General features: G+C 37.1%; 2 protein-coding genes across 11 annotated transcripts in view; both read left to right on the forward strand.

Annotated features, from left to right (window-relative positions):
- The first annotated feature begins 18 nt into the window (after positions 1-18).
- On the forward strand, positions 19-20,872 carry Not3 (CCR4-associated factor Not3). 9 transcript variants are annotated; one of them, XM_089854951.1, is made up of 18 exons: positions 20-457; positions 1,169-1,187; positions 8,354-8,421; positions 8,548-8,598; positions 10,512-10,586; positions 11,534-11,623; positions 11,703-11,831; positions 11,912-12,007; positions 12,096-12,372; positions 12,655-12,797; positions 12,916-13,159; positions 14,550-14,872; positions 14,944-15,315; positions 15,380-15,482; positions 15,674-15,962; positions 16,923-17,052; positions 17,985-18,110; positions 18,216-20,872. In XM_089854951.1, the coding sequence occupies exons 2-18, from the start codon at positions 1,169-1,171 to the stop codon at positions 18,312-18,314; spliced, it is 2,634 nt and encodes an 877-aa protein (XP_089711077.1). In that variant the 5' UTR covers positions 20-457; the 3' UTR covers positions 18,315-20,872. The 9 variants fall into 9 exon arrangements, with proteins under 9 accessions (XP_089711073.1, XP_089711077.1, XP_089711076.1 ...); XM_089854948.1 differs by having other exon boundaries at positions 22-457; positions 8,548-8,604; XM_089854947.1 differs by lacking the exon at positions 1,169-1,187 and having other exon boundaries at positions 19-457; positions 8,548-8,604; positions 12,658-12,797.
- A 906-nt stretch (positions 20,873-21,778) lies between these two features.
- The window catches only part of nonC (serine/threonine-protein kinase Smg1), a 38,105-nt gene continuing 33,302 nt past the window's right edge, over positions 21,779-26,581 (forward strand). For both annotated transcript variants that reach the window (XM_089854920.1, XM_089854921.1), the window contains exons 1-3: positions 21,779-22,433; positions 26,129-26,259; positions 26,334-26,392. In XM_089854920.1, the coding sequence (XP_089711046.1) occupies positions 21,905-22,433; positions 26,129-26,259; positions 26,334-26,392 (719 nt within the window). In that variant the 5' untranslated portion in view covers positions 21,779-21,904. The remainder of the gene's footprint in view (positions 22,434-26,128; positions 26,260-26,333; positions 26,393-26,581) is intronic.

Genomic DNA, 26,581 nt, shown 5'->3' on the forward strand with positions numbered 1-26,581 from the left:
TTCTTCCTGCGCCAGCCACGGTAAAACTCGCACTTAGGTTACCGTTGTATCATTCCGCGTCGGAAAACTACTTTTATCCAAGCCAAAATATCTTTATCGCTACCAAATTAGCGAACGTTTCGACTTCTATAGATGAATTATAAACATAATTAATTAACCTAATTTATATAAATTTTTAGCTATTAAGCGCGTTAAGTCGGGATCTAAAATATTCTAAATAAATTTTATCGAAAGAAGGGGTGCAGGACTACCGGACGAAACGCGACGATTTTTCTGCGTTATCAAAAACTCTCGAGGGGAGCCATTTTCTTAGTGAACAAAGCTGCTCGTACAAATTTTGAAATTAAAAATTCAACTACAATTTTCAATCTGAAGTATTATATTTTGCCTTGTTACTATGCTCCAGAATCCGACAAATGTATATTCGTAGCCATGGCCGACAGGAGAAAGCTTCAAGGTAGGCCTGGGATGAAATTTAGTCACATTAGTAGGCCTTATTCCCTTCGGGTAGTCATTCAACCATCGCGTACGAATATCATTGTTGCATCGTTACTCTAATATAAGCCTCGGCCCTTTATAAAATACCTAAGCCAAGTCTTAACAACTCCGATTCATTAAATTTATTTTGATACGCACAGGCTTATGATCAAATTCTTGTAAAACTTTGGATTATTTTTATTTAAAGGTGAAGTATTTTGTATTTAAATCCACAATCAAACGCCTCCAACCCTGGAGATGCGATCTTTAAATGCATCTCCTTGATGCATGCATTATGGAATAATATTTTGTGACAAAATTAGCCTATTTAGGCTAAAAGTCTGGACAATTAATTTAATTGGCATTAAAATAATTATATTTGAGCCATATTAATACGTGATTTAACTCAAAACAACATTGGTTTTGACTTATATGAACTTGTTAAGACTTGCACAGCTGTTTAGTCCAAGATCATATCACTTTTGGAGTTGTATTGTGTTCATAATGTACTTGCACAAGGATTAATATAAAGCTAATTCTCTTTAATTATATTATTATTAATAATATTAAAAGTTAATTAATATATAAATAACGCGTGATATAAAGAACATTGGTATTCGTACGCAGCTAGCTGATACTTTTCTTCGAGTATCGATTAGCCCTACTTCACATTGTTTAATAATAATTTCAGATGAATTTTGCCATGAATCGTAAGTATTTTGTTCGAGAGCCCATTGCATTGCTGGGTTTTGGATTTATTAGTAATATTTGGTCTGTTAAAACACCAAATTTTGTTCGCTTCGTCTACACTGAAATTTAAATGGTTCTGACTCAGAATGAAAACGAACCTCGTCAATTTAGACCCAAATTTATTGTTATAAACAAAAATTCAAATTATGGTTTAATGATAATTTTGTGTAAAGAATGAGTTTTAGTAACAAGCCAATGAATTATTATTATTATTATTTGGTGTATTAGTTTATGGAGAGGGGTCAAGAAAGGTCAATCTTCAATCTTGGTTTCATAATTTCATATAACAAAGAGTTATTGAATTGAAATGCAACTAATTAGGTTGTTTAGATGAAGTAGAGGGGTCAAGAAAGGTCAATCTTCAATCTTGGTTTCATAATTTGAAATAACAAAAGAGTTATTGAATTGAAATGAAACTAATTTGGTTGTTTAGATGAAGTAGAGGGGTCAAGAAAGGTCAATCTTGCATTGACGCTGGTTCATCTTTGACAGGGTTCATACAAACCTGGAAAAATCAGGGAAATAAATAGTTGACAAAAACCTCAGGGAAAATTCAGGGAAATTTCCAATTTTTAATAAAATTTATAGAAGAATATCGAAAAAAAAAACCCTGGAAATCTCAGGGAAATTTGTTTTTTTTTTTTTTTCAAAAGTTGTATGAACCCTGTTACTCCTACAGGATTGGTTGAATTATCACAGGCTGTAAGGGTAAGAGGTTCGGTCTAGCAGACGCCACTAACCAATAGCGTCTGCTAAATCGAACCTCTTACTCAGGGTTCATAAAAAAACCTGGAAAAATCAGAGAAATAAATAGTTGACAAAATCCTGAGGGAAAATTCAGGGAAATTTCGAATTTTTAGTAAAATTCTGGGAAGTATATGGGAAAAAAACCTGGAAATCTCAGGGAAATTTGTTTTTTCAAATGTTGTATGAACCCTGTTTGAACACAATTCATGATATTACTGAAAATTTGTTTCATAATTTCATAAAACAAAGAGTTATTGAATAGCAATGCAACTAATTAGGTTGTTTAGATGAAGTAGAGGGGTCAAGAAAGGTCAATCTTGCATTAATTCTTGTTCATCATGTAACAAAAGAGTTAATGAATTGCAACAAATGTTTATTTGGTTGATTAGATAAAGTAGAGGGGTCGAGAAAGGTCAATATTGCTAATTTATGAATATGCTTGTTTTAATTTATCAAAATATGGGACTCAGAAAACCAAACCAATTAAGCCACTGTCAAATCAATTAGAAATATTTGACAGCCCTGAGATATAAATTAAATTTTAATTAACTTAAATTAAAATTAGGTGACGAAATATCTCTTAATTAATTAATATGAGCGCAGAAACCCTGTATTTAATTAAGAGTTATATTATAAATAGCTCAACTCTAATTATTAATAATTGTTGTAGTAGAATTTGAAGTTGAACAGTAAAATTTCAAGGTCAAAGTTGAAAGTTCACGGGGTTATTTAATCATGACATTTAGTAATCAAACCATGATGGAGAGAATTTAATTAAGAGTTATAAATAGCTCAATTCTAATTAATTATTGTAGTAATAGTAGTAGTAGTAGTAGAACAGTAAAATTTCAAGGTCAAAGTTCACAGGTGACACTTAGTAATCGAACCTTGATGGAGAATATGGAATTTGTTAGTTTTTATTTTTGGACTTATGCATTGCTTGTCTGCAATATTTAAGGCTGGTCCTTTTATGATAACAGTATCATTTTTGAGATAAAAGTGTTCGTAAGATCAAGTCTTAAGTCTGATTCGTGGCTAGCTAGCTAGCTATAGACTCTTGGGAAGGCACACGTCCCACTAAGACAAGTTTATCTGAAATACTACAAGAGCCTTGAATTGTTTTGCTCTTGAACAAAAGTGTAGGGATGGTCTAATTTCAATCTTCTCTTTCGCAAGATGATGGATGGAAATAAGTCTCTAGTTAGTACTTGATACTTGATACTTGAGAGTCCAGTATTTGTTGACCTATTCTGGCTGTTTTATCACTGATAAAGGGATCGACTCCTTGTTTAGATATGGCTTAAATAGGTGTTATCAGAAGTGACTAAACTTGACTGATATCCGATTTTGCTGATTTTTGATAGTTTTAGACGTGAAATAGTTTGAAATGGTTGGTAGAACTCTGGGGAAAATGTACGAATTTTAAGGTGGAGTAGAGGGTAGACAGTATGCTGAGATGGTAGTTAGAGGGCTTGGACACAGTGGTCAGTGACACTGTTACTAATGGAAAGTCTTGGCTAAACGTCAGGGAAAACCGTGGCCAAACGTCAGGGGAAACCATGGCCAAACGTCAGGGGAAACCGTGGCCAAACGTCAGGGGAAACCGTGGCTAAACGTCAGGGAAAATCGTGACTAAACGTCAGGGAAATCGTGGCTAAACGTCAGGGGAAATCGTGGCCAAACGTCAGGGGAAATCGTGGCCAAACGTCAGGGGAAATCGTGGCCAAACGTCAGGGGAAATCGTGGCCAAACGTCAGGGGAAATCGTGGCCAAACGTCAGGGGAAATCTTGGCCAAACGTCAGGGAAATCGTGACTAAACGTCAGGGGAAATCGTGGCCAAACGTCAGGGAAAATCGTGGCCAAACGTCAGGGGAAATCGTGACTAAACGTCAGGGGAAATCGTGGCTAAACGTCAGGGAAAATCTTGGCCAAACGTCAGGGAAATCGTGGCCAAACGTCAGGGAAAATCTTGGCCAAACGTCAGGGAAAATCTTGGCCAAACGTCAGGGAAAATCGTGACCAAACGTCAGGGAAAATCGTGGCCAAACGTCAGGGAAAATCTTGGCTAAACGTCAGGGGAAATCTTGGCCAAACGTCAGGGGAAATCGTGGCCAAACGTCAGGGAAAATCTTGGCTAAACGTCAGGGAAAATCGTGGCCAAACGTCAGGGGAAATCGTGGCCAAACGTCAGGGGAAATCGTGGCCAAACGTCAGGGAAAATCGTGGCCAAACGTCAGGGGAAATCGTGGCCAAACGTCAGGGGAAATCGTGGCCAAACGTCAGGGGAAATCGTGGCCAAACGTCAGGGGAAATCGTGGCCAAACGTCAGGGGAAATCGTGGCCAAACGTCAGGGGAAATCGTGGCCAAACGTCAGGGAAAATCTTGGCCAAACGTCAGGGGAAATCGTGGCCAAACGTCAGGGAAAATCTTGGCCAAACGTCAGGGAAAATCGTGACTAAACGTCAGGGAAATCGTGACTAAACGTCAGGGAAATCGTGGCTAAACGTCAGGGGAAATCTTGGCCAAACGTCAGGGGAAATCGTGGCCAAACGTCAGGGAAAATCTTGGCCAAACGTCAGGGAAAATCGTGACTAAACGTCAGGGAAATCGTGACTAAACGTCAGGGAAAATCTTGGCCAAACGTCAGGGAAAATCTTGGCCAAACGTCAGGGAAAATCGTGGCCAAACGTCAGGGAAAATCTTGGCCAAACGTCAGGGGAAATCGTGGCCAAACGTCAGGGGAAATCGTGGCCAAACGTCAGGGGAAATCGTGGCCAAACGTCAGGGAAAATCTTGGCTAAACGTCAGGGAAAATCGTGGCCAAACGTCAGGGGAAATCGTGGCCAAACGTCAGGGGAAATCGTGGCCAAACGTCAGGGGAAATCGTGGCCAAACGTCAGGGGAAATCGTGGCCAAACGTCAGGGGAAATCGTGGCCAAACGTCAGGGGAAATCGTGGCCAAACGTCAGGGGAAATCGTGGCCAAACGTCAGGGGAAATCGTGGCCAAACGTCAGGGGAAATCGTGGCCAAACGTCAGGGGAAATCGTGGCCAAACGTCAGGGCAAATCGTGGCCAAACGTCAGGGGAAATCGTGGCCAAACGTCAGGGAAAATCGTGGCCAAACGTCAGGGGAAATCGTGGCCAAACGTCAGGGGAAATCGTGGCCAAACGTCAGGGGAAATCGTGGCCAAACGTCAGGGAAAATCTTGGCCAAACGTCAGGGGAAATCGTGGCCAAACGTCAGGGGAAATCGTGGCCAAACGTCAGGGGAAATCTTGGCCATACGTCAGGGAAAATCGTGGCCAAACGTCAGGGAAAATCGTGGCCAAACGTCAGGGAAAATCGTGGCCAAACGTTAGGGGAAATCGTGGCCAAACGTCAGGGAAAATCGTGGCCAAACGTCAGGGGAAATCGTGGCCAAACGTCAGGGGAAATCGTGGCCAAACGTCAGGGAAAATCGTGGCCAAACGTCAGGGAAAATCGTGGCCAAACGTCAGGGAAAATCGTGGCCAAACGTCAGGGAAAATCGTGGCCGAACGTCAGGGAAAATCGTGGCCGAACGTCAGGGAAAATCGTGGCCGAACGTCAGGGAAAATCGTGGCCGAACGTCAGGGAAAATCGTGGCCGAACGTCAGGGAAAATCGTGGCCGAACGTCAGGGAAAATCGTGGCCGAACGTCAGGGAAAATCGTGGCCGGAACGTCAGGGAAAATCGTGGCCGGAACGTCAGGGAAAATCGTGGCCGGAACGTCAGGGAAAATCGTGGCCGGAACGTCAGGGGAAATCGTGGCCGAACGTCAGGGGAAATCGTGGCCGAACGTCAGGGGAAATCGTGGCCGAACGTCAGGGAAAATCGTGGCTAAACTTTGGTTGTCATTCAAATTATTAAACAGTAGATAATTTAAGTTGGCAAAACATGACATAATAATGACTTAAAAATGCAGGCACTTTTCCAAACACTTAATAGTAAATAATTAGCGTTAAATTGATTTTAATGTCTCATTACTTAATTGTTGCGACATTATTTAATTTTAATACTCTCAGTTAAATACACAGAATTGAAAGAAAGTATCATATCTTTATTTAACGAAAAACAAAAGATAGAATTGACACGAAATTATGAATTTTTTATATCTTTCTTTTTTATTCAAATATTTTAAAAGAATTTAAATAATATATACATAGTAATAGTTGGCAGGTGCAAACGTAAGGTTGCGTTGATGGCTGGACCGTATCCTGTTTTTAAATTTGCTACATAAAAAAAAATAAAAAAAACTTATTAGTTCCACCCAAAATTATAAATTATATTTAACAAATCGTGTAAAATTTAAGGAGAAAAAAATAATAATAGACTTCTGTAGACTTCAAATTTCAAACTGCTTTCAGCTGAAACATACGTCCATTATTATGTCTTGTTTATTTATAATTCAGATTTAGAAATTATATTACGCAATAATTCAAGCTTTATTACGTACCTTTGAAACTGAAAGGTAGGCTAAATAATTTGTACCAGAACTATAAATAATTTCGGTTTTTGGCAAAAACGGAACAATTTCTTCATATGATTAGAATCAGGGTTCATACAAACCTGGAAAACGGGGAAAACCTTGAAAAATCAGGGAAATAAATAGTTGACAAAATCCTCAGGGAAATCAGGGAAATTTGCGTCAATCAGGGGCTTAGTAATTAAGCAAAATGTTCATAAACATCCCCTCCATAGGATTAACATTACACCCAACTTTGGAGGCTCATAACTCTGGCTCTACTAGAGATACGGGAATATCCGTTTAGTATGTTATAGTCCAATTTGCCCCCCTTCCAACCATACTAAAAGCTTGGGGCTACAACAAACAGGGGCCGAGTAATTAAGCAAAATGTTCATAAACATCCCCTCCGTAGGATTAACATTACACCCAACTTTGGAGGCTCATAACTCTGGTTCTATTAGAGATACGGAGATGTCCTTTGAGTATGTTATAGTCCAATTTGCCCCCCATCCAACCATACTAAAAACTTTGGGCTACGACAAACAGGGGCCGAGTAATTAAGCGAAATGTTCATAAACATCCCCTCCGTAGGATTAACATTACACCCAACTTTGGAGGCTCATAACTCTGGTTCTACTAGAGCTACAGGGATGCCCTTTTAATATGTTATAGTCCAATTTGCCCCCCCCCTTCCTTCGATAACATTTGCTCCATAGGATACTCCATATAAGGGAAAAACCTGGAAAATTCAGGGAAGTATATGGGGAAAAACCTCATGGAAATCTCGGGGAAATTTGTTTTCCAAAAGTTGTATGAACCCTGAGAATTTATGTCGACAGACTTTAAAAGTGACCATAGTCAGTCACTTTACGCATTTTATTACGAAATATATTGAATTTGTTATTTATTGATGTAGAAAGATTAAGTTATCCAAAAATCCTTATAAAGCTTAATATCCCAATGGATCCCGTTATTGGTTTTGGTTTTTTTCTAAAAATATTTTAATCTAGCTAATGTCAAAAATCCTTCTATATTAAAAGGGAAAAAAAAATTGGCAACGTGCCAATATGTATGGAATTATAGATTATTGGTAATATTGGAAGTTATCTACGTCCCATACATAGTTTACATCAATATAATAATAGCAATATTGATCTCTCTACACAAGACTAATACTTAACCTTTATGGTTTGGGATATTTTACTTAATTTGTTTTTGATTAGGAAATTAGGCGTAATTAATTAACTTTTGAGGTTTAATTGGGTTATTTGTTGGCTTGTTAATTCATGGTATAGAAAGTGTTCAAATTCAAAAGTATACGTTAAGAATACAACAGGGATAGATTGAATTTTGGAAGTAGGAATGGGGAACGGAACGGTTAGTATTTACTTCAGTTATTCCGACTCATAGACCACCCAGTATAGTATAAAGCCCCTCCCTCCAACACGTAATGTAGCGAAAAGTTTAAATTATCTCACTTAAACTATACGTTTTGATGACGTTGCTGACGGGGACGGCGAAAAATAATGACGTAATTCCTTTTTACCTCTGTCGCTATGACTATGACCCGCCTTTTCTTTCATACACCTCCCCCCCCCCCCCGTCCCGTGGATGGGGGTCCGGCCGGGATTTTGACGGGCGCCCAGATATTACTGTTCTCCATTCCTACTTCTAAAATTAAATCTATCCCTGATTACACATAAACATTTATTATAAAGGGCACGTGGTGTGACGTGAATTATTCTTACATACAAGAATAATTATAATAACATGTCTTATTTTGATATTCTATACACTTTTGTTGGTTATATATAGTGTTTTTATAAACGTTAGCGTTTTAGTTGACTGCCAAACATTCTTAGTTAAGGGTAAGGTATTGTTTCCTTTCAGGAGAGATTGACAGGTGTTTGAAAAAGGTCACCGAAGGGGTTGAAATCTTCGAGGATATCTGGCAAAAGGTGGAGTTTCCATTTCTTCTTCTGGTTTACCTTTTACACACAGAAAAATATATCGTTTAAAAACATTAACATTCAAGTACTTTTCATCGCTAATCTCGGAGCTTTTTTTATGTAATATTATTTTAGATACAACAAATATCTAAATTTGAGTCATCGCATGTAAGGAACTCCGCCGATGTACAAGTTTGAACTTTAAAATCTACTCTTATTCGTTATCCTCTTGTTTGTGTCAAAAACTCTCGTCTTAACTGTCAACGCAAACTGTCGATCCAATTTTTAGGTTTAGTTTAGTTAGGTAGAGAAACGTTTATATGAAAATCCTGAGCTGTTAATATTAATTTTATGATCTGAAAGTAGGGTATTAATTACGTTTCAAATTAGTAGTGGTATTCTGGTAATGAAAATTTTATTTCGGTATTTGTAGTATTGTGACGCAGAACTTACGTAATGTTGTAAGGTCTCGTGTCACGTGGTTTCGGGATTTTTGTCGTCGCGTTTCTCTATATTTGAAATGTTGCGGTTGGTTTCATGATAATTGCGTCATATTTGAAACCGCAATCGAGTCTAGTTTAGTTTAGTTTAGTAATTAGGTGTAGTTTAGATTCCACATGATGTGCTAATTAAGGTTAAATTAGTTTAATTTTTAGTTGTTTCATTATAACGTTTTATTGGTAGAATGGTTTCAAGTATTGCGATGCCTTTTTAACTATAACTAGTAAGCCACAGTGAAATTCACAAATGTTACGACGATGTTCTTGAATTTGAAGTATCTTTTTGTCTAAGCACAAAAGGTCATAGTTCTAGAATGGTAGAACATATTGTACAATAACCATGCACATTTTACAAGGCATCGTAAGCAAATGTGTAATATTCACAAATGTTACTACGATGTTCTTAAATTTGAAGTATCTTTTCGTCTAAGTACAAAAGGTCATAGTGGTAGAACGGTAGGCCATATTGTAAAATAACCATGAACATTTTACAAGGCATCGTTAGCAAATGTGTAACATTCACAAATGTTACTACGTTATTCTTAAATTTGAAGCAGATTATTCTGTAAATGCAAGAGTAAGCCTATGCCTACATAGTGGTAGAATGGTAGGCCATATTGTAAAAGAGCATTGAACATTTTACAAGACGAAGGTGTAACATTTTTGTCATTAGAAAGTTTAAATATCCCTGATGAACCAGACGTTAAATGAAAAAGCCAATGTTAGGCACAAATTCTGACGTTTAACAGGAAAAAGTCAGGGATTTGAAAAATGAGGGAATAAGTCGGGGATTTAATGGTTTTTCCCTAAAAAGTCAGGGATTTCGTTTTCGTTTGGTATATCAAACCATGATTGCTTCGATCAATGCTAAATATGGGTTGCAGGTGTAATTATGAAGTGGGCTCTGGTAAACACCTTAAAATGGTCCCAGGAATATTTTCAAAATTTTGTCAGGGATAAGCTGGAAAAGTTCGGGATTTAAAGGTTTTTTCATAAAAAGTCGGGGATTTAAAGGCTTTTTCGTAAAAAGTCAGGGATTTCGTTTGGTATATCAAACCATGATTGCTTCAAGCAATGGTAAATATGGGCCCAGGTGTAATTATGAAGTGGGCTCTGGTAAACACCTTTAAATGGTCAGGGATATTGCCAAAATTTTGTCAGGGATAAGCAGGTTTTAAGTCAGGGATTTTCAATATAAAAATTCGTCGTTGTTCGTGAACATTGACGATGCGATCAGTTTTATGACTTGAAACGTCTAATCTTTAGTTTTTGCATTAATTGCAAAGTTTTAAACCACAACTTTAGTTTTGTTTTCAAGGGATGTTTAATCTTTCCAATATTTCACTTACTTAACCGTAGTTGACAAGGCATTGTCCCAAAATTTGAAACTACGGTGACGGCGGATGCGTTGATTGTGACCCTCGTTGTTCTCTTTTTAAAAACTCGCCAATCGCATTTAAAACGGTATCTTTTCACCTGTAGGCTGAGTGCGAAAGTTCCGGAGTTTTCTTTTTTAAATGCGAGTTCGTACAGCTTGACTTAAGACTTATAGATCTTTTGTTTCTTTTTACACTATAAATAAATAAAAACAAAAATTAGGTACATAATGCAGCGAACAGCAATCAGAAGGAGAAATATGAGGCAGATCTTAAGAAAGAGATTAAAAAGTTGCAAGTAAGATAGTTTGAGCGTGATCGTTAATGTCGATGGGTCCGACATTCCCCCCCCCCCCAAAAGCGTACGGGATTTCGTGATTTCACGATTTTTTGGGGATTTTTTTTCTTTGATTTCGCGATTTCGACAAAGATTTCGGGATTTTTCCTTTGATTTCGTGATTTCGACAAAGATTTCGGGATTTTTTCTTTGATTTCGCAATTTCGACAAAGATTTCGGGATTTTTTCTTTGATTTCGCAATTTCGACAAAGATTTCGGGATTTTTTCTTTGATTTCGCAATTTCGACAAAGATTTCGGGAGTTTTTCTTTAATTTCGCGATTTCGACAAAAATTTCGGAATTTCTTCTTTTGATTTCGCGATTTCGACAAAGATTTCGGGATTTTTTTCTTTGATTTCGCGATTTCGACAAAAATTTCGGGATTTCTTCTTTTGATTTCGCGATTTCGACAAAAATTTCGGGATTTCTTTTGATTTCGCGATTTCGACAAAAATTTCGGGATTTCTTTTGATTTCGCGATTTCGACAAAAATTTCGGGTTTTTTCTTTGATTTCGCGATTTCGACAAAGATTTCGGGTTTTTTCTTTGATTTCGCGATTTCTACCAAGATTTCGGGGTTTCGACAAAGATTTCGCGATTTAGACAAAACATTTCGGGGTTTCGACAAAGATTTCGCGATTTAGACAAAACATTTCGGGGTTTCGACAAAGATTTCGCGATTTAGACAAAACATTTCGGTAATTTTTCTTTGATTTAGCGATAGGGATTTCTTCTTTGATTTCGAATTTCGGGATTTTGACAAAGATTTCTGAATTTCTTTTGATTTCGCGATTTCGACAAAGATTTCGGGATTTCTTATTTGATTTCGTGTAAATGTCGGACCCTTTTGTTAACATTCCCCAACACACTTTTCTTTAAAACTTGCGAATCTGTTATTAACTAACAGAGGTTACGAGACCAAATTAAAACGTGGGTTGCGTCCAGTGAGATCAAAGACAAGAGAGTGTTATTGGAAAATAGAAAACTTATTGAAACCGTTAGTACACTTCATAATTAAGACTGGGCAATTAACTTAAGCAATTAAAAACCATGTCCTTTGATCGTACAATAAATAGCAAATGGAGAGGTTTAAGGTTGTAGAAAGAGAAACGAAAACCAAAGCATACTCCAAAGAAGGGTTAGGAGCCGCACAAAAATTAGATCCGGCCCAAAAGGAGAAAGATGAGATTACGAACTGGTTAGCGGTACGTTGTTAAGTCACAATTTATCTCAATGGGGTTTCTTTAATTAATTGCTAATTAACTTTCGGCCTAATTACTTTTAGAATTCAATAGAACAATTAAATATTCAAGTAGATCAGTTTGAGTCAGAAATTGAGTCCTTAATGATTGCGTTAAAAAAGAAAAAAAATGATAAAGATGTAAGTTCCTTTGTTAGTTCGTTAACGAATTGGGTTTCTTTGGTTTTTTGCTGTTAATCTTTTAATTAATTGGGCACCGATTAATTAGAAACTAGAAAGGATAGACGAACTAAAAGCGTGGCTGGAAAAACATCGATATCATATTAAACAACTGGAAACGTTGATGCGAATGTTAGATAACAGTACGGTCGACGTTGACCAAATTAAAAAAATTAAGGAAGATGTGGAGTATTACATCGAGTCTTCGCAAGAACCGGACTTTGAAGAGAATGAATTTGTTTACGATGACTTAGAACTGGAAAATATGCAGGATTTCCTAGCCAAGACGAGAGCGGCTCTCGCTTTTGGTGAGAACTCTGAAAACAGTAATTTGAGTTTTATTATTTATTGTTCATTTTGCCTTTTTTTTGAGTTTCCATTTTTAGTTATTTATATATTTGTCTTGAGACTAAACCAATTCGTACAACGGTGAAATTGATTGAATTGTTTTAATTATAAGCTTATACTTAATTAAGCGCTTGCTTGACTATCTCTCTTTAAGTCTAGTTCCGTTTTGACTCAGAGAATCGGAGTCATTCGGAACTAGGCTGCTGTTTTACGAACGTCTTTCAGGGCTAATTCGGTTTTTCTTTAATTAAAATTAAAAGTAGATCATAACACATTTGATCTGAAGACATCGACGACGGGAGACGACGATTGCTCAACAGTTCAGTCCATCACACCAACTTCTACTAATTCCTTCTCTCCTCCAACTAGTCCTGGATTGACCAATCATTCCAAGACCAACGAGGTATGTATGTCTTTTGAGGGTTAGTCTTTACATGTTGAGGGGGATTTATGTGTTTCTTGTACGTATGTCTTTTTTTTCACTTGGTCTTTACACGTTGAGGGGTAATTTATGTTTGTAGTGTGGGCAGCCTGTGAAACCTGTGGCGATTCGAGCGCAGAATTCGAATTCATCTTCGTCTTCAAGCACAATTGTACAGAGTGTGAAAGGAATGCCACCAATGCCTTCTCGGAACAACAGCTCATCACACAGTAGCAACAGTAGTTCGCCCTCCATGAACTCTAATAACAACCACTCGATCATGTCTCCTCCTACGACGCCCTATTCCGTAGCGGCAGCGGGGACGCAACCAAACTCCAATAAAAGTAAGTCTTTAAGTCTTAGGGGGCGTTTTAAGTCTTAGGGGGCGTTTTTAAGTTTTAGGGGGGCGTTTTTAAGTCTTAGGGGGCGTTTTTAAATCTTAGGGGGCGTTTTTAAGCCTTAGGGGGGCGTTTTTAAGCCTTAGGGGGGCGTTTTTAAGCCTTAGGGGGGCGTTTCTAAGTTTTAGGGGGGGCGTTTCTAAGTTTTAGGGGGGGCGTTTCTAAGTTTTAGGGGGGCGTTTTTAAGTTTTAGGGGGGCGTTTTTAAGTTTTAGGGGGGCGTTTCTAAGTTTTAGGGGGGGCGTTTCTAAGTTTTAGGGGGGGCGTTTCTAAGTTTTAGGGGGGGCGTTTCTAAGTTTTAGGGGGGGCGTTTCTAAGTTTTAGGGGGGGCGTTTCTAAGTTTTAGGGGGGGCGTTTCTAAGTTTTAGGGGGGCGTTTTTAAGTTTTAGGGGGGCGTTTTTAAGTTTTAGGGGGGCGTTTTTAAGTTTTAGGGGGGCGTTTTTAAGTTTTAGGGGGGCGTTTTTAAGTTCTAGGGGGGCGTTTTTAAGTTTTAGGGGGGCGTTTTTAAGTTTTAGGGGGGCGTTTTTAAGTCTTAGGGGGGCGTTTTTAAGTCTTAGGGGGGCGTTTTTAAGCCTTAGGGGGCGTTTTTAAGCCTTAGGGGGCGTTTTTAAGCCTTAGGGGGCGTTTTTAAGTTTTTGAGGGCGTTTGTAAGTTTTTGAGGGCGTTTTTAAGTTTTAGGGGGGCGTTTCTAAGTTTTAGGGGGGGCGTTTTTAAGTTTTAGGGGGGCGTTTTTAAGTTTTAGGGGGGCGTTTTTAAGTTTTAGGGGGGCGTTTTTAAGTCTTAGGGGGGCGTTTTTAAGTCTTAGGGGTGCGTTTTTAAGCCTTAGGGGGCGTTTTTAAGTTTTTGAGGGCGTTTGTAAGTTTTTGAGGGCGTTTGTAAGTTTTTGAGGGCGTTTGTAAGTTTTTGAGGGCGTTTGTAAGTTTTTGAGGGCGTTTGTAAGTTTTTGAGGGCGTTTGTAAGTTTTTGGGGGCGTTTGTAAGTTTTTGGGGGCGTTTGTAAGTTTTTGGGGGCGTTTGTAAGTTTTTGGGGGCGTTTGTAAGTTTTTGGGGGCGTTTGTAAGTTTTTGGGGGCGTTTGTAAGTTTTTGGGGGCGTTTGTAAGTTTTTGGGGGCGTTTGTAAGTTTTTGGGGGCGTTTGTAAGTTTTTGGGGGCGTTTGTAAGTTTTTGGGGGCGTTTGTAAGTTTTTGGGGGCGTTTGTAAGTTTTTGGGGGCGTTTGTAAGTTTTTGGGGGCGTTTGTAAGTTTTTGGGGGCGTTTCTAACTCTCAGGGGGCGTCTCTAAGTCTGGGCAGGCGTCTTTAAGTGATGTACGTACTAATGACGGGACCTTTGTACGAAAGTGTCTTTTGATTTTCCAGTACATAGCTCTCCCGAGAACTACAGGCAAAGTAACTGCGTGGATAACATGGTCTCGTCAAGTTCCAGTTCTCCTACAAGCAACGTTTCTCATATGAACTGTAGCAACTCTTCACCCACCACAGTCTCCTCCTCATCATCCTCTTCATCATCCTTTGCCATCAATAACCAAATTCCTCTCAGTGGTTCGTCCTCCGCAATAGCGCAGTCCAACTCAAATTCGTCTTTACATTTAACGGCGCTTTCATCCATTATTGGAAACAGTACCGGAAGTAGTAGTCAAACTGTCGCCAATATAGCGGGCCAGGTATGTTAAGTTATGTTCCTCAGGAACATATCTTATGAACTTGTGGGGGTTTAACTGTTGTTCTTCATCAGTCCGTCGTGGCTGGTATGCTTGGCGGAAGCGCGCCTTTATCATCAACAACGGCTTCCTCATTGGCCGCCTCGTTAGGAACGAACTTTAGTGGGAACAACAGCGCTGTTTCAAACACGACCGCATTGTATAGTGTAGCGACGGCTGGGACGTCGCTGCTACCCCTTTCCGGTTCGGTCATGAGTAACAGTATGCTGCTCGGTGGAGTCAGTACCACTCCTAACAACAATTCTAACAGCAACAACAATAGTGGAGGCCACAATAGCGGCGGCGTAGGCACGGGAGGTAATAACAACAACAACAACAATGGCAGTAGCGGGAATATGCAGGCTTCCAACAACGTTCTATTAATGAATGGTCCAGTTATGCCCAAAGTAAGTCCTCCCGTCGGAACTAAGTAAGTGGAGCTTGTAATTTATTTCTTAATGGTAATATTAGGTGTCTGAATCAATGTCGTCTCTGAAGTCCATGGCGCAGCAGGCCGTCTTAAATGCAGGTTTAGAAACTCGATTGTATTCACCTATAAGTTCAACGGATAGAAGTATGACTTAATACTCTTATCTGTTGGAAAGGTTTTGATTCTTTTTTAAGATTGGCCTCTGATTTGAGTTTTTTCTTGTCCATTTTGTCCTTTCTTTTCTTATTCTTCTGTGTCTGCAACTCGTCTTCTATTTCTTTACGTCGGGTGACGCGTTGGTTGGTTTCTTTTGTTGATGGCGGCGCTCGGGTTAGATATGTATGATAATGTGGTGAGCAATAGTAACAACAGCAACAGCAGCGTGTGTAATCTCTCCGCGAAAGTCATCCAGCCACCTTCGTCGTCGTCGTCTGTTAATCCATCGTCGGTGGTTCGAGCTCCTACGCCCGCTTCCTCCTCCACTACGGAAGCGCATATCCCTCCGTTACTAGGAGTCGCTCCCTTGGGTTCCACCACGCTCACCAAAGATCATTTTTTCCAACAGCATATGCTAGAAGCTGCCTGTAGGCACATGCCACAACCGATACACTCTGAGAGAGCCAGGTAATGTTGTGTGTCCCCCCAGGATCGTTTTGATACCTTGCTAGCTGTTACCCGCGGCGTCGCTCGCGTGTAATAAGAACTTCCATCAAAATTATATAAAGAATGGGTAGATTTTACTGATTCGACTAATATTTTTGAGCACCCTATTAGCGAAGGCACTCGGTGTTGCCCGTCAGCCCGTCAGGATGCATTTTTTATTACTTTTTACGCGGACTTATTCTATAAAGAAGGGTTTTTAAGTTTTTGGCCGCCATTTAAAAAGATTTTACTGATGACTAATATTTTTGTAGCCCTCGGCGTTGCCCGTCAGCCCGTCAGGATAGTTTTTATTACTTTTCACGCGGACATTATTCCATAAAGAAGGGTTTTTAAGTTTTTGGCCACCATTTAAAAAGATTTTACCGATGACTAATATTTTTGTAGCACCCTATTAGCGAAGGCACTCGGTGTTGCCCGTCAGCCCGTCAGGATAGTTTTTATTACTTTTCACGCGGACATTATTCTATAAAGAAGGGTTTTTAAGTTTTTGGCCGCCATTTAAAAAGATGGCATCAAATCGAACCCAAAAGACCATTCAGCCCGTCTATAGGTTAAAGGAAAGCAGTGTACTAAATATTTGTGAAATCGGTTGAAACGCGCTGACTTTGTTGCATAGAGAAGATTTTTTACATTTCTGGCCGCCATTTTTTAAGATGGCGGCGGATTGGAAAAAATCTCTCTTAGTACGCGCCTACTACTTATGAGTAACGTTCCTGCAAATTTTCAGACTTCTAGGGCAAGCGGTTTGGGCTGGGCGTTGATTATCAGTCAGTCTGTCAGTCAGTCAGGACTTTGATTTATATAGATATAGATTAAAAGAGCAGACGATGGATAATGCTTAAGGCGCGACGCGACTTCGCGTTAAGTTCTATAACAAAGTTTGGTTTGGTTAAATAGTAGTGTTCTGCATTGTGTTTTTAGGGCCTTCTTGGCGCGAATGCCTTGTCCGGTTCCTTCTTATTATCCCCAGGGATTACCTCACAGTGATTCTGTGGAGTTCTTCCAACGCTTGTCTACAGAGACTTTATTTTTTGTCTTTTATTTTATGGAGGTAATGTAATCGTTTCGACCATATTCCGACAGTTTTCTTACCTATCCTTAATGCATTGGCATTTCTGATGCCGATTGCAAGGCTTAGTTAGTGGGGTAGATAAAGATTGCTAAGGCTTATCGACCATTGCGAGGCTTAGAGGGGCAGATGAAAATTGCTAAGCCTTGTCGACGATTTCGAGGCTTAGAGGGGCAGATGAAAATTGCTAAGCCTTGTCGACGATTTCGAGGCTTAGAGGGGCAGATGAAAATTGCTAAGCCTTGTCGACGATTTCGAGGCTTAGAGGGGCAGATGAAAATTGCTAAGCCTTGTCGACCATTGCGAGGCTTAGAGGGGCAGATGATTGCTAAGCCTTGTCGACCATTGCGAGGCTTAGAGGGGCAGATGATTGCTAAGCCTTGTCGACGAGTGCAAGGATTAGAGGGTAGATAAAGATTGCTAAGGCTTGTCGACCATTGCGAGGCTTAGAGGGGCAGATGAAAATTGCTAAGCCTTGTCGACGAGTGCAAGGATTAGAGGGTAGATGAAGATTACTAAGCCTTGCCCATGATTATTGCAAGGCTTGCCGACGACAGGGATGACGGGGGAGGATGAATAATCTGAGGGAAATGGGCACGCTGTGGAACGACTCGTGTCCGGTTGGATGCTAGAAATGGAGCAGGAATACTCGGAAAAATGGCGGATGGTCTACGTCAGACGAATCTGGAAGACCGCCCGCCATTTTTCCGTATATTCCTCCCAAATTTCCTAGCGTCCCACTGGACCTGAGTCGTTCCACAGTTAGCGGGCCGATTTCTTCCTCCATCATCATTACCAACATATGCAAGGCTTAGCGAGACTGAGAATTACTAAGCCTTGCTTGTGCATCGGGAATAATCCTCGCGTATTAACGGGTGTATTTTGACGTGTTTTAATTAAATTGTGTCGTGTAGGGTACAAAAGCTCAGTATTTGGCAGCAAAAGCCTTAAAGAAGCAGTCTTGGAGGTTTCATACTAAGTATATGATGTGGTTTCAAAGGCACGAAGAACCTAAGACTATAACTGACGAGTTTGAACAGGTAAATTTAGTGTCTTCGTTGTTTTGTGCCAAAGTTGTGGGGTTCGATAAAAACGTAGTAAGTTACAATAAGTCCGTTTTCCGTATTATTATATATTCTTCTCAGGGGACGTACATTTACTTTGACTTTGAAAAATGGGGCCAAAGGAAAAAAGAAGGATTTACGTTTGAGTATCGGTACTTAGAAGACAGAGAACTGAACTGAATTTAAAAAAAAAACTGATAAAAAAATGAAAAAAAACATTTGTTGAATAAAAAAGCCGTGCAGGGATTCTATTAAAGAAAAAAAAACCATAACTTTGAAGAAGGTCTTTTTAAAACTATTAAAAAAAAGTGTAATTATGCACAGATACAAAAATGATCCTTTTTTAAGTTCCGAGAAAGGTTTTTTAATTTTTTTTTTTTTTTTGGTTTTTTGAGAAGATCGAAGCCGCACCGCCTTTTTTTTTCTTTTTTATGCGAGTCCTACGTACGTACGGTTTAAAATAAAACGGTGAGCAGTGACATAACATCTAATTTTGGGGGGAAATCAACTACAACAACAACTGAAACAACAACCAACATCTTCGGGATCCGTGGGGGAATTATTTGGGGATGTAAATGAAATTTATTAAAAAAAACTAGATCGTAAAAGGTTTTATTTACGATTAGGGTTTTTTTTTTCTCAATAAAAATTAAAAACGAATCACATTTTTTTTTCCGGTTTCAAAAAAAAAAGTATTTGAAAGAAAAGAAAAATCTTTGTTTTTTTGTTTATAGATGAAAATACACTAATTTTTATTCTAAAATTGTTTTCTTTATCAACAATTTTTTTTTTGTCTTGGGACTTAGGAGGGTTTTGTCGACGTGTTTTTAAGTTCAAATTAGGCCTAGGACGGTTTCTAATGGTTACCGATCTCGGGAACAGTTCTAATTTAAGCAGATTTACGTAAGAAAGAATTCAATGGAACACTCTAATGTAGTGTTCCATTTGAATTTGAACCGACGCCTTCGGTCCGCGTCTAATTGGTCTCCGAACCCCGGTTATTTAAAAGTACACTTTCAGATATTACTTACTTACAAAAGCTTAAGGTTTTAGCGAAAATATAAAACTACTTCCAAATAAAGATGAGCTTCATTTATAAATTTACTCCTAAAGTTACTAGCTTAATTCTTGTGATTAATTATTTTTAATTACATTTAGAAAAAAATCGCCGTAGATATTTTTTAATTTTTCTTCAATTTTTTTCAGATTAAGGTTAGTTAAATTTAATTTAAATTAAACACCATTTAAGTAAATTAAATTTAAAGCAATGAAGGTACAAATAAGTCTCCATTAACAAAAAAATATCCCATACTTATCAATCAATCAATCAACTCAAAATACTGCCAAGGAATCAACAAACAAAGACGTAAAAATTTGCATTGAAATCTTAAAAATAATTATATATATACAATACATTAGTTTTAAATTATTATTTTACAAATAAAATTATTTAATTATAATTTATTTTAAAGTAAGTAATTATAATTATAAGTAAGAATCTCTAAGATTAATTAACATTTTTAAGATTTCTCGGTAAATTTTTACGTTAAATTAAATAAACGCAACAGTAATAGTACGAGATTTTTGGTCCAAATGCGTGAGATGACTCGAGAGGGTTCACGAACGAGATATTTAAATCCAGTAAAGTTTTGGGGGCAAGAAACAACACGAAATATACAAACAAACAAACAACATGACAGTGATCTTAAATCTGCCTTGTGTAAGTTAATAAATAAATAATAAACAAAACTACCAGATAGTTTTAATTATTTTGTAAAACTATTTGGCTCTCTCGTTGTAGAGGCAAAACAAAACTAAAATAATAACGTATTTTTCGGGCCTTTGCGATAAAAAAAAACCATAAAAGATTTTAGAGAAAATTTAAGGGGTTTTAAAATCTTAAATTCCTCTTTAATATGTACATAATCTTTCCCCAGTTCCCCATTGGGTAAAGTTATTTAAAAAAAAATTCTAAAATTAACCAAAAAAATTAAATGATAAAAAACAATTTGAAATGTTCCGTTCTGGTGCAGGCCTAAAATAACAAGTTACCAAAACTTAAAAACCCGCTGCGGGTATTTTTTAAACGCAGGAAAATGAGGTCCATAAATTTTTCGGGAGATTAAACAGTAAGAATGGATTCCGTGATTTTGTACAAAAAAATTTAAATGCTACTTAAAAAACTTTTTATTCTCAATTTTTTCACTTTTCTAGATTAAAAAACAATCTTAATTTAGTTTCAATTAAATCTGTAATAATTCTTTAAAAAAATATTAATTTTTAACAGTATTTCCATCTCCATTTATTTTTGTACAGAAATCTTTAAAATTTAAAAAAAAATTAATTTAATTTATTCTCTAAGTGTAGTTAGTTAGTTTCTTTCTTCAGTAAATTAAAATTTCGATAAAAAAAACTCAAAAATTTTGCGTTAGAAAAAGGCTTATTTCTCCGCCCACATTTCGTGGGTATAAACGATGATTGGTAACTTAATTTTCGCCCCATGTGACCTTGATAAAAAAACCAAAGTGTAGAGAACTAACACGTTTACAATTTGGAGTGGAAATCCTGTACAAAATTGTTGATGACGAGAATGGTTTTGGGTTTTCAAAAAAAAAAAAACGTTAGTGATATTAAACAAAAAAATGAACATGTTAAAGTTTTGAATTATTATTTTAGTGGTAAAAAGGAACCGGCAAAGACTTTTATACTGCTATGTAAAATTCCCCCCAATTTTAAAAGAAAGGAAAAAATTAAGAAAATTTGTAAATAGTGAATTTTTTTTTCTATGAAATGGGAGAGTGTTTATCTCCTCCATGTCAGTTGGAAAGAAAATTTAGAACAAGAAATATGATCGTCCTGCTTGGGAAAGAGTTAAAATAAATAATTTTTGGTCTGTGCATTTATCATAAAAAAATTGGTTCTATTTTCGCGCCAAATTACACTAATGGCACTAAATGTTGTATTGCCATAGAGCCTAATACAGCCGAACGCGGGGAGCTGCCTTTTCCTCAATACGGATGTTTCTAATAGGTTTTAAAAAGGCGCCAACTATTTCAAAGGCGGGGCTTATCATCGATCACTTACAGAACAGCGCTGCCAGACTTGGAAAGACGAGTCAAGTCCTTCAACATAGCCCACTGCGTCACGCAAAATTGCAACCTCCCTCCTGGCACCATCGCTCCAGTTCAAAGTTAGTTAATATATTTTTGTCATTATTTCTTAATTAAGTAGTCTAATTTTAATATAATATCGTTAAATATTTATATACTTAGGCTTATATTATACTAATAATAAATTGATAACGGGAAGGTGAAATAATAATCATTTCACGAATGGCTAAAAGTGCGCCTTTTTTAGGGTAGAAAGAAACTAAAAATAATAATGTTTTGAAAAAGGTGGCAATAAACAAGCTAATTAGCCATAATTTGGAAAGGTACCAATAATTAGGGGTAAAAACATATTCTATTTAGTAAAATTTTGGAAAAGGGGAAATTTATAACTTGATAATAACAAAAACAGGCGCACATTTAGCCGCTCATATCATTTCCACTCCCATCACGAAAAGGTTTTTACTCCTTGTTTATTGCGCAATTTTTTATCCTCTCAACATTTTACGCGCCAATTTAGGCCTAGGTGTCGCTTTGTAGTGCACTTTTCTTCGAGAAAAAAATGTCTGCTCTCGTTGAGAAAGTGTGTTTGTGATTTCTTACCAGATTAAAAACCCACGCTAACGGATATTTAATTATGAAATTAATGACTTTAACAAAGTAATGAATCAAAGAACTAGCAACGGTAAAGTTAAAGAGGTTCGTAATCGCGATAAATTTCGTAGACCCCGTCAAGAGGACGAATGGGACGCTGAATCGGTACCCCATAGGAGTTCCTCTGAGAAAAACCTACCAAGTGCGGCGGAAACAACGGTTACCGCGCCTGCATTTTACGGGGGTTCAAATGTCACAGGTAATAGACAAACGGGAACAAATGTCACAAAAACAATAGGAGGCGAAAAAACCCGTTCGCGAAGTCGCGATGGTCACGTTGTTTATCGGAGACAAGAACGTGGAAAAATTCGTTCCGGCAATTTTAGCCAACCTACACCCGAGAATTCCCCTCCATTGGGAAGGGTATCACATTCCGATACAATGAGAGACAATAGTGGCTTGACCAGACACGGATCTGGGGGCAGATCTAATTCAGGAACCTTTTATAAACAAAAATCGTCTATTGGAACATCGGAACATGGAAGTCGTATGGGTGGTGGAAAGATCGGTGGTAGTCATCATGAGTCCTTACGTAAAGGTAGGATTGTTTATGTTTTTACCTTGGGTCTGGTTGGGTTGGGGTGGTGTTTGGGTCAGAGTTCGTACGTATGATTTCGTTATTGCAAAATATTATAATAATAAGTTAGGCGACATTAAGGGTAAGGTTCGTTTTTTGCTAATTAGAGAGAGTAAGGACGAAGGGTGTTTTCCAATAAACGGAGGGAGGACTTGTTTGGGGTCATTTGAGCTTCAACCATCATAGATTACTAGATAATCTATTAGATTATGTTTATGTTTGAAGGGGTAGATTTATAAGCAAATTTGCTTAAAGACTATGACCATTTTTGCCATTGACATGAATCAGCGTTAACTGTCATAAAATATGCTATTAATAATATGATTTGAAGGGCCTGAATATTCTGATAAAAGATTTGGGAAAAATTTCTTTATGATAAGAACTGAAAAATATCATTAAATAAATAAAAGTGTATATGTTGTTACACTTTTGAGTTTACTGACATTTAAGGGTCAATGGGGTTGTTTTGGTGACCTTGAGTTAAGGTACCAAGTAGCTGGTATCATTTTATAGCACCCTAATTTTTAAAGTGGATTTAAACGTTTTTGTGACCTTGAATTTAATTGAGATAACGAACCATATGAAAATTGGTATTTCAACACCTATTTAATTTTAAAAACAAATTTCCATATTGACACCTTTATCTTTTGAATATCAGTCTATGAAATTCCATATTTTCTTTGAAATCACAGTCACAGAGTGAAAACAAATGTCCTTATTCTCTTTGATAATGTCAATTTGAATAGCAATTAATTAAAAGGAAAGTTCAGGTAACATAACTGATTATACCTTAATTAAAAGAATGGCTGCTTTTTCTAAATATAATAAAAGGAATTAACTATTAAAAATTAATTGAATAAATGATATCTTATTACAATATGATAATTAGTACATTTAATTAGTCAGATTAAAAATAATCAAGGACTACTGCCTCGCCATCCGCCATTGCTTTAGTGCAGGCGTCTGCTAAATCGAACCTCTTACCCATACGGGATTGGTTGAATTCTCACAGGCTGTAAGGATAGGGTGGAGGTAAGAGGTTCGGCCTAGCAGACGCCACTAAACCAGTAGCGTCTGCTAAATCGAACCTCTTACCCCTTACCGCTCTTAGCCTGTGAGAATTCAATTAACCAATCCCGTTGGGGTAAGAGTGGGTTCGGGCTAGCAGACGCCAGCACTAAACCAATGGAGGATGGCGAGGCAGTAGTCCTTGATTATTTTTAATCTGACTAATTAAATGTACTAATTATCATATTGTAATAAGAGATCATTTATTCAATTAATTTTAATATTTAACTCCTTTTATATTTAGAAAAAGCAGCCGTTCCGTTCTTTTAATTAAGGTATAACGTTACATTACCTGAACTTTCCTTTAATCTGAATAGCAATTAATTTAAGGAGGGGCTTATTTTGCGTCATTCACGATATATTTTTTGGGGGTGGCGCCACCAATGACATAAATTACACCTCATCCAATGAATGAACCCCTTTTAAATTCAATTCAGCATTTCATAAACACCATAAAAACATTCTGTACAAGTTTAATTAATATACGCTAAGTTAAAATTATTTTAACAACCGGAACCAATACCAACAATATTTAATATAATATACTAAATAAAAACAAAATATGACGTATTCCATCAAAAACCTCAAAAACTTACCAATATGCATTAACGGCAATACTACCGATTGGTCTACACCATCACACACTTTAACAGGAAATTAGGACGAAATCAAAACACATGTTATAAACACACCTGTACACTGTTATAACACTTTTAAAACTAAACTACGCCGTATTTTTCATGCACGTTCTTCTAAGCCATGAAACAATAAACACCTATTAACAATTCCGGTAACGTTAACATGACGTTACCTCCTTGTTGCGTTAGAGCTAGAATTTACTGGCTGTACTCGGGCCACGTGTTAGTACATTCAGACAATTCGACAATAGCCACATCTATATCGCAAAATTTAACAGTGCAGGTAAATTCTACCGAAGAACTGCTGGAAACTTCTGGTAAATAAATAAATGAATAACGTACATTTAAAACTTCGGTGACGGTGTGCATTTGTTATTGGAAATTGGAATTTTATACGTAAATTACTAACAAATGTTCTAAGCTTCTAACTTCGTTTATAGCATTACATTTTAAGGTTTTGTTTAATTACGACAGGTGCATGCATGCAGGGTTTTATCGTATTTTTTTTTAGTTTAGTTTTTACCTTTACCGTATTTTAGACGTAGGATTATCTACCTGTATGTTAGAAACCGTTTTTATTTTAGTTTTATAGTGCAACGCGACGCGGAAAGGATGTATTTCGTATTTTAATAGTTTCAATAATAATTAAAATAGGCTTAGGATTATTTTAAACTTAAGTATGTAGATTTGCGTGAATTTAAGCTTAATTGGATTTAAATGTTAAGTTAAATTATGATGAAGACTATATACGTGCCCGTGGTTCGGTTGTATAAACCCTACTACATCGTTCTGGATGATTCAAACTTGTGTAAAGGTGTTGATTTTATTATTGTTTATATTTTGTTCATTTTGGGTATTTGAGTCACTTTTTTGTGCACTAAAATTCACTTTTTATTCAAATTTGATTACAAAAGGTCGAAAATTAGTGCCATTTATTTTTCTTAGACATCGCAATAGATATACCTATTTATTAAGATTCCCAAGAAAAATAATTTCGATTTCGTTGTTGGTTTTTGCAGCGAAACAAATTAGATAAAATTCTATCTTTATTATAAATAATCTTTACACGCGTTCTCAATAAGCTAGAATATCTATTTTAGTCAAAAAATGCTTACGTTGCTACTGGAAATGCTACTAGACTTTTGTACCCCTGCTTCTTAAGATTTTTATTACAATCTTTATTTGATATAAGCGTAGTATTGTTTTCAAAATATGTTTTCCGTCGTTTGAAAATACAATACAATCATCCTGAAAATTCCATAAAATAAGCAAGACTTCGTTACATGTCAGGGAGTTTTAAAATTGTAAAAAAAAACAAGGTAATTGGCACATGTGGAGAGTAAGACATATCAGCTTGCTCAACTTGTTTTGACAATTTCAATAGCCCCAAATCTAAGAACGTTAATGAGCCTTACGGAATCTACCAGAAATGGTAATGTAAAGTAGTTCAAAGTGTAAACAGCACATAAGTTTGAAGTTCATGTTTCTTTTGATTCGCACCAAGTTAACATCGTTATTTAAAAGTGTTCTTCAAAATGTCAATCGACTCTTGGTCTATTACATTTTGAACTACTGCTCATTAACATTCTTAGATCGGAGGCTATTGAAATTGTCTAAACAAGATGAGCACTCTGATATGTCTTATTCTTCACATGTATGCCAATTTCCATATTTAGGGGACTATCAATGTTTGGGGACCCGTAACTCCGAAAGTAAATATTTTAGACCCCATGACCTTTGACACGTAGTCTGACCCATAGAATATACTCTTTAATTTATGACATACTTATCAGGAACACCTCTATATGTTCCTAAACTTCGTAGTATTTTGCATTGACGGTTTACCAGGGGATATATTTTGTACAAAACACTGACTGTACTTAATTATGACTTCTAATATAAGTCGCTTCTGCTTCTACAAGACGTTAACTTTTAAGTTCAAAATTTTAGGATCTCACGAAAATGAAGACTCACGATTATTCCGTATTTTAAATCGACTTAACAATGATTCCGATCGTGAAAGACAAATAATTGCCTTAAGGCAATTAAAAGATTTTTTCTTAAACCCCGATAATGCCAAGGTATTCGTTAATTTGCCCCATTAGTTTCACCAGTTGCAACTAAAACTAATTTTTTGTTGTTGATCAATTAACAGTCTGTCGAAACCAGTTATTACAATATCATATCATATTTCGATGAAGTTTTGCAAATGCGGTATGATTAATTTACATAATCAGGGATAGATTTAATTTTAGAAGTAGGAATGGAGAACGGTGTTAGCATTTACTTCAGTTATTCCGACTCGTAGCCCACCCAGTGTAGAGCCCCTTCCTCCTACACGTAATGTAACGAAAAGTTTAAATTATCTTATTGGCTGCTCACTTAAACTACGTTTTGATGACG

Source organism: Phalangium opilio, unplaced genomic scaffold, assembly GCF_054372755.1.
Source record: "Phalangium opilio isolate 3A_F unplaced genomic scaffold, DU_Popi_V2 ptg000209l_1, whole genome shotgun sequence".
In the NCBI taxonomy this organism is placed as follows: Eukaryota; Metazoa; Arthropoda; class Arachnida; order Opiliones; family Phalangiidae; genus Phalangium; species Phalangium opilio.

Bases quoted from the DNA above. Each gene is read 5' to 3' on its own strand.
- Not3 (XM_089854945.1), top strand. From the start codon at position 433: ATGGCCGACAGGAGAAAGCTTCAAG. The intron at 15,483-15,673 runs GTATGACTTAAT...CGCTCGGGTTAG, and splicing joins TATAAGTTCAACGGATAGAA to ATATGTATGATAATGTGGTG. The intron at 15,963-16,922 runs GTAATGTTGTGT...TTGTGTTTTTAG, and splicing joins ATACACTCTGAGAGAGCCAG to GGCCTTCTTGGCGCGAATGC.